Source organism: Gasterosteus aculeatus, chromosome 1 (assembly GCF_964276395.1).
Source record: "Gasterosteus aculeatus chromosome 1, fGasAcu3.hap1.1, whole genome shotgun sequence".
Classification (NCBI taxonomy): Eukaryota; Metazoa; Chordata; class Actinopteri; order Perciformes; family Gasterosteidae; genus Gasterosteus; species Gasterosteus aculeatus.
The window spans coordinates 23,238,901-23,252,109 of record NC_135688.1 but is presented as its reverse complement, the minus strand read 5'-3'; the positions used below and the strand labels follow the sequence as shown (position 1 = coordinate 23,252,109).

Here is a 13,209-nt window from a genome sequence, read left to right as displayed (position 1 = left end):
ACAAACACAACTAATCAGTTCTTTCAAGATTTAAAGTTTAAGAGAGTGAGTACTTAATTGAACCACATGTCATTAACGTACCTTAGTCTTTGCTCCTCCTTAGTTTCTCCCGCGGTTGTGTCTGTTTGAAAACCTTCTTTTGTTGCTAACTCCGGGACTCTTCGGGGTAAACAGGATGTCTATGCAGCGAATAGGTTCACAGACGCGCTCCTTAGCGCCGTCTATCGTCGGGGAGTTTGAAAACGAACGAACGCGCTTCGGCCCAAAATCAGAATTTATTTTTTGCCGTGAGAAATTGGTTGTGTGGCGTGAGTGCGTGTGAAAAGCGTGTGTCACACGGCGAAACCGTGAGAGTTGGTAGATCTGGTTAACTTATGCCACATACGTAGTGGCATGCTAACATGCTAACTTACGTGCCATCCGTAACATAACATAACACCCATAACACCCAAAATAGACAAGTAGTTTCATTGGGACCTAACCAAAGGGAAAACTTTTCACAATGCTTCACAACTTCAGTGCACAGTGTATAGCAGAACATATTAATAAAGAACTGAAACCAGATTATGGCACTGTGCATGGGGACCTTGATGGTTTCGGGGCCCTGTGCTGATTGTGCCAATCAATGCATGTACCTGTTTTGTCCGGCCTTCCAGCTGCTTTAGTTGCATGGAGTTTTTGTCCCTTCTTCTGAATTTCCTTTACCTTACTTTAAAATGTAAAGCTCAATCACTGAAAATCCCTGAAAAACGGAAGCTTTGAGTATAAACATTTGAGTAAGTGGTAACTTTGTCTACTTTGGCGTAGACAAAATGCGTCAGGTACATTTTCTTGGGATATTCTTTCACAACAGGGACAACAGACATCTTGCATGTGATTTCATATGAAATGCTTGCTGGATACAAAGTAACATTCCATATCTTTTCGCTTACCTTTTGCAGATATCCACGATGAGAACGGGTTAAAGCCAGTAATGGTTTACATCCATGGAGGCTCCTACATGGAGGGAACCGGCAACATGATCGATGGCAGCATCCTGGCAAGCTATGGGAACGTTATCGTCATCACAATCAACTACCGGCTTGGTATTCTGGGTGAGTCCACCAATCTGAGCTTGTCATTAGTTTGGAGTAGGCGGAATGGGATAGAACGTGATTTATGGATTAAATTATTGATTTGATAAGACACTATTTCACCTGGATGGTCTTTGAGTGAAGAAAAGCTGTAGTGTATGACGTAGATGTTGGTTTTGGTGTAAAGATGTTTGGGTTTACAGTAAAGAAAAAACGTTTGGAATCTTTGATCACTTCAAATAAACTGGAAAGACATAAAGGGTCTGCATTCAATGATCACATTCAAATGCAGCCTCCATTGACCCTCAAAGCAAAAAATAATCCCATGCAAATTAAGTAAGAGTCTCACATTGGTATGTGTTTTGAATTAGTTAAATCACTGTGTAGTATCAAGCCACCAGCAGCCTCAACATATTCATGGCTAGAAAATTGATCCGTTGTGATCCAAGCCGGTATCTACACCTTATTTCTTTCCCCTGTGTCAGATGAAAGTGGTTTCTGGATCACACAGGGAGACTTTATCTAGCCTTGGACGTAAAGGTTTGGGTTTGAAAGCGTGCTTCCCAAGAAGAAATGTTGTGACATGAAAGGCGGTGGATGTCATCATACTTTTGGAGGGAAAGAATTTAAATCGTCTAGCTGAAGGGAGCATAGCTGTGTCTGTTCTCTGATCAAAAAAGTACCCTAAATGGAATCTCAATTCCTGGAATTCAGGAATCTGCTGTGAAGTGAGGTGAAGAGAATTGCAGTCACGCTCGTTCCTTTACAAGATAGACAGAAATATTATATATACAGTGCAACCCGGAAAGTATTTACAGCGCTTCACTTTTTCCACATTGTGTTATGTTACAGCCTTATTCCAAAATAGATTAAATTCATTATTTTCCTCAACATTCTACACACAACAACCGTAAATGACAAAGTGAAAAGCGTTTTTTGCAAATCTGTTAAAAATAAAGAACGAAAACATAACATGTACATAAGTATTCACAGCCTTTGCCATGACACTCAAACTGTAGCTCAGGTGCATCCTGTTTCCACTGATCATCCTTGAGATGTTTCTACAACTTGATTGGAGTCCACCTGTGCTAAATTCAGTTGATTGGACATGATTGAGAAAGGCAAACACCAGTCTATATAAGGTACCACAGTTGACAGTGCATATCAGAGCATAAACCAAGCCATGAAGTCCAAGGAATTATCTGTAGACCTCCGAGACAGAATTGTATCGAAGCACAGATCTGGCGAAGGGTACAGAAAGATTTCTGCAGCATTGAAAGTCCCAATGAGCACAGTGGCCTCCATCATCCGGAAATGGCAGAAGTTTGGAACCACCAGGACTCTTCCTAGAATTGGCCGCCCAGCCAGACTGAGCGATCGGGGGAGAAGGGCCTTAGTCAGGGAGGTGACCAGGAACCCGATGGTCACTCTGACAGCGCTCCAGCGTTGTTCTACGAAGAGAGAAGAACCTTCCAGAAGGACAACCATCTCTGCAGCACTCCACAAATCAGGCCTGTTTGGTAGAGTGGCCAGACAGAAGCCACTCTTCAGTAAAAAGCACATGACAGCCCGCCTGGAGGACTCTCAGACCATGAGAAACAAAATTCTCTGGTCTGATGAAACAAAGATTGAACTCTTTGGCCTGAATGCCAAGCGTCATGTCTGGAGGAAACCAGGCACTGCTCATCACCTGGCCAATACCATCCCTACAGTGAAGCATGGTGGTGGCAGCATCATGCTGTGGGGATATTTTTCAGCGGGAGGAACTGGGAGACTAGTCAGAATTGAGGGAAAGATGAATGCAGCAATGTACAGAGACATCCTCGATGAAAACATGCTCCAAAGCGCTCTGGACCTCAGACTGGGGCGACGGTTCATCTTCCAACAGGACAACGACCCGAATCACACAGCCAAGATAACAAAGGAGTGGCTTCGGCACAACTCTGTGAATGTCCTTGAGTGGCCCAGCCAGAGCCCTGACTTGAACCCGATTGAACATCTCTAGAGAGATCTGAAAATGGCTGTGCACCGACGCTCCCCATCCAACCTGATGGAACTTGAGAGGTTCTGCAAAGAAGAATGGGAGAAACTGCCCAGAAATAGGTGTGCCAGGCTTGTGGAATCATACCCAAGAGGACTTGAGGCTGTAGTTGCTGCCAAAGGTGCTTCAACAAAGTATTGAGCAAAGGCTGTAAATACTTATGTACATGTTATGTTTTCGTTCTTTATTTTTAACAGATTTGCAAAAAACGCTTTTCACTTTGTAATTTACGGTTGTTGTGTGTAGAATGTTGAGGAAAATAATGAATTTAATCCATTTTGGAATAAGGCTGTAACATAACAAAATGTGGAAAAAGTGAGGCGTTATAAATAATTTCCGGATGCACTATATGTATATGTGGGAGCTTAAAAAAAAGAGTTGTGGGATTTGGAATCAGGCTTCTCCTTTTTCTAATATCCTCATAGGAATGAAACCAGACACCAGTACACCCATATTCTCCCTCAGAGTCTGTTACATATTGAACATCCTAAAAGGTGAAGAAATCAAACATGAACATTTCTACAACATCCTAATTAAATGCTAACTAAGTAATTTGTTCATGGCCTCCAGTATGACAACAAACATTTGATAATCTGCTGCCTTAATAATTGGATAACATAATTCATCTCTGCCTTCTAGGGACATCCTTTTATTTTTTAAATCGTGTTACATTTCCGTGATAAAATGCGTCTGGCCAGCATTCCAGTTTAAAACATTCTAATAAGGAACTGACATGAGCATGCTAACCAGTTAGCCGTGGCTCATCCTGTATTGTAACCCAACTTGACCTGCGGAGCAGATAGTGAGTCACTGTGTCCTCCAGTCTGTCCTCGATTCAACATGAGAGGATCAAAGCCCAGCGGTGCGTATGATGTATTATCATTAACCTACAAGACAATATAACCTGCTTTGTCGGGAGCATAGCAGACAGGAACTGTCGACTCTTCATACACAGTACGTTTTATCGATAATGTATCTCGTAATGACGTTAACAGGGAAACAGAGATGCACGGATCTTACAAATCGACTCAACTTTATTACAGGAGGATTTGGTTGTGATTACTAATTTGCAGATTTTTATTTTTTTTTTGCTATTTGCCTATAACATATACCTTCCTTGTTGCGCTCCAAAGACAGTACGGAGTAAAGTCATGGTAACGTCAGAAAAGAAAAAGAAAAAAAAAAAAAGGGCCAGGGCTAATTTAGCCAATTTCATCCTTGGAATTATACCAGCATTGATGTGTTTCAAAAAAATCAGCTGTAGATTTCTGTTTCCGTACATTGTTTGCATCTCTAAATGTGACGCGTCTGTCATGTGGCTCATATGCATGCGGTTTGAAGCGAAGCGCGGCTCGTCTTTACGCTCCTGCTACTGTGCTGCTCTGCTCCGCTTCCCATTTGTTATGAGGCCGAGCTGTCTGCACCAGTCACTATATTTAGTTGCCTGAGAGCCTGGGGGGAAAAGGTGTTCTGGAAAAGTGTGCAATGCAGAGAGCAAAAAAGAGGTGAAGAGAGATAGTGAGAGAGAGAGAAATAATTCAGATGAGGATAGAGAAAGAGATGGGAAGGTTAAGTGGAACAGAAAATAAGAAAAAAACAGTAACAATGCAGAAGTGTTGATGTAGATAGGTTCCAGATCTTGATGTAAAAAACACACACACGTCTCCAAATCACAAAGTGATCGTGGCTGTGACAGAACAGAGGGTTCCATCTCCACTAATTGACACAGCAGGTTCACTGTGTGTGCGCATGCAGTTGCTGGATGGAAGCTATTTGTGTGCAGGACGGCGACAAAGCAGCATTTAACAGTGTGTTTCCAAACACAACCGGACTCATTATTAGAAACTCTGTGGTCCCTTTAGTAGCTTGTTCAATCTTTGTAGAATTCCACTTAAATCCCCAAATTTGTCTATTTGCTTGTTGGCATTATTTCCACAAATCGTTCAAATACTATACGTATCTTACTGGGTTGTGTTTTCCGTGATGACATGGCAACAAAAATGATAAACCGCTCAAAATCCATCCATTTTCTTATGTCAAGGGTTGATGAGGAACCAGGGACAGGGTCCCGGTGTAGACTCAGTTTGGAACTCGTTCGCCATCAGTTCTGAACCTAGCTTTGCACACGGATGTGCCCAGCGTTGCAGTCGCCGGGCTTGAAAACCCAAGCCCATTGGGACCCTTTTTTTTCTTTCATTTGACGTAGCGGGAAAGGTCTTCTAATTGCTGTAATGGAGCGCAGAGCAGACCTCTTCCCACACTGTCCTCCAGCCACTCTGTTGGGAAGGTGCTGACACCCAAAGCATTGTGTGAACAGACAAAGAGCAGTCGCTTTGCCGGCCGGTGGATACATTAGGAAGGGGAGTGTAAGATGAGCGAGAGAAGTCATCAGACACTCGTCACCCTCCACTACCCGGAGCTCACACACCCTGTCGGACAGCTGTGGTGCTGACACTGTTACCTAGTGCAAAGACTGTACATGTATAGCCGTTGCAGTTATGGATGGATGTAGGGGGTAGAAGCAAACTGCAGTAACATGCCTGTTTATCACAGCGGTGTTGTGGAAAATCAATTTGGGGCTCAAATCATAATGTAAAAAGGAATACGTCGCACCACAAATCATTGTGGGTTATTCAACAGAAAAACACGGTGACTGTGACCAAATGAATCCAGGTCAGGAAAATGTGAAAACAGACAACATTGGCTTTTTCAGCAGCACGCGCTGCACTCAGCAGCACGCGCTGCACTCAGCATCACGCGCTGTCGAGAATCAGTTTAGCACCAGAGAAGACGTGTTATTTATTCCATCAACCGGGAGAGGGATGATGCAGTCACTGGGTACAGGTTGGGATGCTTGATAAAAAATGTTTTTTTTTAATTGACTATTTGACTGAAGTTATGTTCTAATTGTCCTAATCCAAAGCAGTATGCTTTAAAGGATTGGTGGCACTAGAGAATCCTCCATTCTCATTGGCTGCAAGCTGTGTATTGATTTGTCCGGCCAGCTGCAGCTAGGAAACACATTCTACATTAATATACTAACTTTTACACAATTTGTACACAATGTGAAACATGAAGTAAATTTTGATGGAAACAGAATGTCACCTGATTGAATTTTCTAGCAACGTAATGAGGAAATGTTCATTTCACAGCATCTGGCCAGTCACAAACATGCTGATCCTGACTATCCTGCTCCTCCCAGATACCCAGTGTTGCAATACAATAGCTACTCATAATGACTACAGCGTAATTACACTTGATGACACAAAAATGACAATCTTGTTCGAGCCGGTCACACAATTTGGTTAACATGCAAATCTGGTGGTGTGGTGGTTAGCATTGTCGCCTCCATGAGCAAGAGGGTACACCACGTTCTCCCTGTGTCTGCATGGGTTCTGTCCAAGTCCTCTGACCAAATACATGCTCTGGTGGTTAGGTTAATTGGTGACTCTGAAATGCCCGTATGTCTGTGAATGCCAAAATGGCTTTGGGAACTGTTTAATTGACAGGATCCTGTTTTGACTTTCCATTGGCATTGCTTCCGTAGTCACCCCCCCTTCGCAGCACCTTCCCTTACATGTTTCCCCACACTGCATATAATACCGCAAATATAATAAATCAACCTACGATTTACATCCCTGTTTAACTGTGGTATAATGATGTAGAATTCCACTCCAATTATATTTCAAATCAATGCCACAGCATGACTCACAGCTGTTAATAAATATGTTGGTTTAAACCCACGTTAACTAAAGCAAGACCATTATCGAGGAAATAACTCTGTGAAGTAAAGCTTCATTAATTAGTGGAAGGTTTATCCACCTTCATTGTTAAATTGTAGTACAATTTTACAGCCTGTTATTTTATTGTTTGAAGATTTTACAAGTTGAAAACGGCAAATGTTTTTGATTTCAAGTCCATTTAAACCATGTAATTAATATTCTGCGACTTGAATTGGCTTAATCTACTGGTTCCTGTGAGAGGACATTCTACGATTGCCCCTTTAACAACCCAATCCCTACATGTGTTTGTTAAACCTGGGACACTGACGTGTCTCCCTACAAGGTGCCCTCCCCAAGTGCTCACGGTTTTCCTTCCACACAAGTACATTGACAGAGAGCGGCCACATATGCATCAAAGGTGTCACCTATGACGACTTCTTGACAGGACTGCAATGCAAAAGTCCTGCAGCGTGAGCACTAGCATAGCCTTTCAAGTCTGTACCATGCTATAAGGGACGTACAGCGAGGGAGCAGCGGCATCCACGAGGTCTGGGTTCCTGTCTTTTGAGCAAGATGGTCCATGGGTTGGAAGCCAACACCGTAGCCACAGCGGGTCATCTGCACACACAGGTTTTGGTTTTAAAAATGGGGTGTGGGAAGTGCCAGGATAAGGCCTCTTGGATAACACTGAGTGCCATCTGGCTTCAGGAGACTGTCACATGAGCCAGAGTGGCGGTGAGCACCATTCTGCTGCACTGTGATCTGTCAGCGGCACATGGCACTCTTCATTTGCTCTGCCTCTGACCCCCCACTGGCCATCGGGGCCGGGCCCGAGGTTACTCATGATGGGTGGCTGATAGAGATGTGATTTATTTTCTGTTTGTTGCAAACCAGTGGGAGACAAAAAAGAATAATAATCCTGTGACCTTTGCTCAGCTTACTCACTTATCTAAATCACTACGAGGTACACCTTTTTGACCAGACATGTTTTATCTCATTAAATTACAATTAATGAAAGGTAGTGTCAGGAACTACTTCAGCCGACAGCAGGTGCCTTAATTAAAATAATAACAAACAATAATAATAATAATAATTTACATTTTAAATCACAAGGAATCAACTGAAACTGATTCTTCCTTGTGTTTATTCTTTATCAAACCTTCATTCCTTTTGGTTTGGTTTTACATGTACTGTTATCCCCTTATTGAGTTGTAACAGTTAAAACGTTGACCAAAAGCTGCTTATATTCAAACTTAAAGTACAGTATAGCAACATTATATTTCATGTAGTGTTTTATCTGTCCACCTCGTAGAGGTAAGTTCAATATAAATAAACTTTATCTTTATCCTATGCAACAACAGTTCTTAGTTAGGTTTATGCCACAAGTGTAGCTGGGAAGGTTTGGGGAAATATTGTAGTCAGGGTTGAATTGTGATGTTTTTACTTAATAAATTGCTTTCAGTTTGATAAATAGCCTTGCCTCTTAATTAGAATCCCCGTCCCGCCCTGCGCAGGCTTTTCTTTAAATTACGCCAGTTGTACCGACACCTAGAATTGCTAAAGGACGCACCGCTGATGCTGAGGACCGCTGACCAACCGTCGTATTAAACATTTTTAATACTGATGAGAGAATGTGGATGTTCACCTTTATCCTATGCTGGATTCACAGGGGGTTTATTTTAACACCAGTATGGAAAAGAGGCCATGGATCAGTCTCCAGTTCATATGTTAAACTATGTATTGCTTTAAGATATACTTTCAATCTTTTTATAGTCACATTTCAACCTCCTGCCGAGCAGAAAATACAGAAACAAACTTGCAGCAGGTGATTGATGCTTCCCCGGTGGCGCTGCTGCAGTTATTACTGAGCATTCCTGAAATCCAATTGAACAGAATTTTAAAAGTACATCGGCCTCAGAAGAAAGAAATTAATATATGTTGTTCACAACCCCAGGCACTTTGGTAAAAACAGACACAATAAAACACCAATTGAAAAAATAATTAGTTAACCAATTAATTTCAAAGGAAAAAATAAATATGTAAAAGGAAAAAAGTGAATATGTAAAAAGTAAATCCCAGTGTTCATCGCAAGCTGTGTGGTTCTGATGTCTTATTCAGCCTTCCAAGAGCAGTCAGCAAAACGGACTGTGATGAAATATATATGAAATGCTGTCGTGACACTGATGAGTTGAATTAAACGTTACTTTCCTACGGTGTTCCTTCACGGCGCCGTACTGCTTGCTCGGTGTGAGTCATTGACCCTGAGACGGAAATCTCTCACAAATAAGACTGATGGGATGAAGCTGTGAGAGGCTGTCAAACCGTTGCTCACCAATCAACTGGAACAACCTGGACTCCCTGTAACCCCGGGGATTGTTAAAGAAACAACACCTCACCATCGCATGGAACCAATTCACAGCCAGGGAAAAAACTGTTAAGAATGATTAACTGAATCCAGAGGCTACAAGATATCGATCAAGTGAAGAAGACTTGTACTGGTCAAACCAGACAAAGACTGCAAAAGTGTGTTGTATAACTGTGTTATAAAGTTATATCTCCATTTGCTCCAAGTTGAGGAGAGTCTCAGCTTTCTTCAGAGACTTATTCATCCTCACCTGTTCCCCATTATCTGTGTTATTCTTTCCCCCCTTATGTAGTCCGCATTCTATTGCAGTCTTAATTAGCAGCCTCTCTAGTCGCCGGAGGGCAGGTACACAGTCTCCCTGCAGTCCCCTTCTTTCTTCATCACTCCTCCATCTCTGCAAGGACAGCTGTAGCTTGGAGGAGGTCATTACCACTCCAAAACTCCCCCCCCCCCTCGGCGGTGGAGTGAGAACGGCACGTGAGGAGCAAGAGCGAGATGTAGCGTCGAAGTACGAGAATTGTCAGCGGGGGATATCCATTCGCGTCATGAGTCAGACGAAGGGGTGATGCGTTCTGACGGGCCACAGAAAGGCAAAAGGCTGCAGCTCGGACCCTGCTGAAAGGAAGAAAAAGAAAAAACAACAAAACGTGCTCTTCATCTTGGCTGGCACACATGATGAGTGCGAGGGGAGGAGGGCGAGCAGAGCGATCTGTCGCTCTGGCAAACCGACATGACCAATGTTGCTCCGTGTTTCTTCCCCAACGTGTGCCACTGCCTGGTCTTCACTAATCAGCATGTCAGCTCCTACATGACTGAGCTTGTTTCAGGTAATTGCCTCACAGAAAGGATTATTATTATTATGCCTATTTGCTTTATTTTATTTACTATGATAATATGAGAAGGAATCTGGACCAGGTGGGTTCATGAGGTTCTGAGAAATTAATGGAAGTGAAGTCAACCTGCATTGTTTCTAATCGCCAGCAGGGGCCGACTCCTCTGATTACAAAATGAAAAGGTGGAAGTCTATGTGGACATGACCTATTTCTCACATTATTTTTTATTACTAATCTCAATTGCATTTACTTTATAAATCACGAGTAAAGCATGGTATGCTTTAGTACTTGGTCACCATTGGATTGACAAGTGGCCACCAAGACGTGGTCCAGTCTGTGAGATGAAAGTTAGTTATATATCATTTTGATCGTCTAAAATGTCTTTTTCATCCTGGATAGGCTTAATCAGACACTCTCTTGTTGCTTTCTTTTTTTGCAAAAAACGAAACGGCTACTGCCACCAAATAAATATGGCTACGGCCAAAAGAGCAGAATTCAAGCCAAATGGGTTACTTCACTATGCCTACATCCACTTTGTGGTTAGCTTAGTTTAACTGAAAGAATGGAAGTGAGAGGAAACCGCAAGCCAGGCTCTGCATAACGTCCAAAGACTTACTACATTTTGGTTTTGCAGGAGTCAAAATGTGAAATTTGCACATTTAAGCTTTAGAAGCTGCTCTTCCTACAGACGGTCGTCCGCCGAATGCAACAGATGCACTGAAGGGATTTACGAGGCAGATGGTTCTCCCCGCTAGGAGACATGGATGTCCCGGTCAGCTTCAACCCGCCACATGGACACGGCTGTTCAGCGGCTAACAACAGCTGATAATGATAAAAATAATAACAGCACCTATAACAGCCCTTGTGCTCACCACGGTGTGATATACTTTCATTTTGATTGAGTGATGTTATAAGCGTAGGACAGTCAAGATAATTGTGCAATTAAAATGCATTTTGGGCTTATTATAGTTGCCAAAATGGTGGCCATATTTTTGACTTAAAAAGCAGCGCAGCGGGTCAAAAGGGTTAATGAAAGGGAAGAGGTGGCTTGACCAAATGGCTGCTGTGACAAAACACAAACCCAAGACATATCTATTACAGTCCCATTAACAGGTGTGTGTGTGTGTGTGTGTGTGTGTGTGTGTGTGTGTGTTAGAAGGTTGATGTGTCATTCTGGAGTTTAAAGAGCAAAGCAGCATGTCTTTATAGGCTTAGCGGTTACAGTCACTCATTGAACACCAGCACGGCCCATTTCCCCCCACTGCCTCTTGAGAGTGTTTGACTCCCTTCATGCCCACACCGTATTTTTTTAAAGATGCCTATATGACATTTCCCCAAAATTGTATGCGATGTGGTTTGTCACGTAATGGGCCACTTATGCTGGTGCAGCACACGAGCGCTAAGTGCCTGCCGTTGCTTTAAGTGTATCAATTTGTAGCCCCGTTTGCTCCTTTATAAAGTAGCTCTGTGTGACTTGTCACTGCAATTCCCATCTGCACAATACCACTAGTGATTTGGAGCAGTTTTGACAGTAAATGTAATATCCATTTTAATACATTTGGGAAATCCAACGTATAAACTCAACATACATGCAGCACATATGTATATCTGAAATAATCAAGAACAGATTAATTCAATAAATAATAATTTATGAAGCTATTTATTTAACAAAATGTTCTTTCAAAGATCAACGTAGAATGATAAATAGACGGTACTTGTATAGCACTTGTCCAGTCTTTCCGCTCAAAGCCCTGGTATCACTTCTCAAGTACAATAAAGAAACAACAAGCTGACGTGGTCCCGGTCGGCGGTGCATCGCAGCATTGACGTACTGCTGTGGGTCCTTCGTTGGACACTGTTTTGGCTTATCCTGCGGGGAGTAAAGAATATTTCTTTAAAATGAGAAACGAGTAAGTTATTATTTGTATTAAATTATTCTAAATACATACTGAGGCAATTTTGTCATTTGCGCATTTCTAGAATTAAAATACAGAGTCAACTTTGTCTGAGACGGGAACGAGATCACAAGAAGGAAAAAGCAAAGAAGGAATAACGGGAATGTTAATGTTTTTTTTTTCTTCACATCTCATCGATAATGTCTGACACTCACACAATCTGAGCACGTCATTGGCGGAATAAAGCACTCCTAACCGACAAACATCGACGTTGAGGAAATGCCCGATATAATTACATTACAGCACTTATGAGAGCTGCTGGCTGCAGTGCTCACGCTCAATATTGCACCAGTTGAAAAAATGATGGTCCCCATTAGTCAATTAGACGATGAGTAAAAAGGGTGGAAAAACATTGAAGCTACCTGTTTTACGAGGGGTCATATTTCAATCAGGATCGCAGCTGTTTCCCATATTGTTGAGTCTTTGAACTATTACACCTTCCGTCCATGACGTTAACAATGTGGTTCGCCTACAGCCATGTCAATGTAACCACATATTTATTCAACCATAACCACAATGTTTCCCGACGGGCCCCCTTCCCTCCTTAGCAGCAGCACACACTCTGTGTGTTTGTTTAGCCTCTTTGGTGGTTGTTTTGCGTTTTGTGTAGTTTGCTCAGTGTCCTTTTCGTAATTGTTTTTCATGGTTGTGACTTACTTTGTATCCGCTTTGCATCTTTTCGTAATTGTTTTGGTATCGACGTCCTCCTTGGTGTCTCTTGGTAGTTATAGGCATTTTTTAGTGGTAATTCGCTGTTTCCCCTGCACCGCACATGTTCCTGAGACTGTGGCCCACCACTGGAGGGACAACCAAATATATTTGTTGGTTGAAGCAAGATTTATTGAAATTATTATTCTGTTTACGACAAAAAGAATATTTAAAGAGAGAATGAATTTCTTTTCTCTCCTTCAGTTTTTCGTTTTTAAGTGGGACCACTCAGCTACGATCCAGACATAACGTCTGATATGTCGCATGAGCATTGTACTGTCAAAGCACATCCATCTGCCCATCCGTCACTGAGCTCAGGCCCCGGAATCAGAAAGACATCTGAGGTAACCGCCATAATGTGAAGCACTAAACAGCGTTGGAGGGAGACGAGTGGCTTCACAGCTTTGTTCCAGCTGACTAGAAGGTGTCTGTGCAAACACACGACTGTCATTGGCAAGTTTAAAATCAACACTTTCCCACAAGTGGGGCTGAAGAGCAGGGTGTTTGCTTGA

The 13,209-nt window shown here is 42.4% G+C and overlaps 2 protein-coding genes across 4 annotated transcripts in view; both read left to right on the top strand.

Annotated features, from left to right (window-relative positions):
• The window catches only part of pudp (pseudouridine 5'-phosphatase), a 229,112-nt gene that overhangs the window by 121,481 nt on the left and 94,422 nt on the right, over window positions 1-13,209 (top strand). The window lies entirely within an intron of this gene.
• nlgn4xa (neuroligin 4 X-linked a) overlaps window positions 1-13,209 on the top strand; it is a 92,018-nt gene that overhangs the window by 41,759 nt on the left and 37,050 nt on the right. For all 3 annotated transcript variants that reach the window (XM_040175192.2, XM_040174397.2, NM_001267670.1), the window contains 1 exon segment: window positions 942-1,094. In XM_040175192.2, the coding sequence (XP_040031126.1) occupies window positions 942-1,094 (153 nt within the window).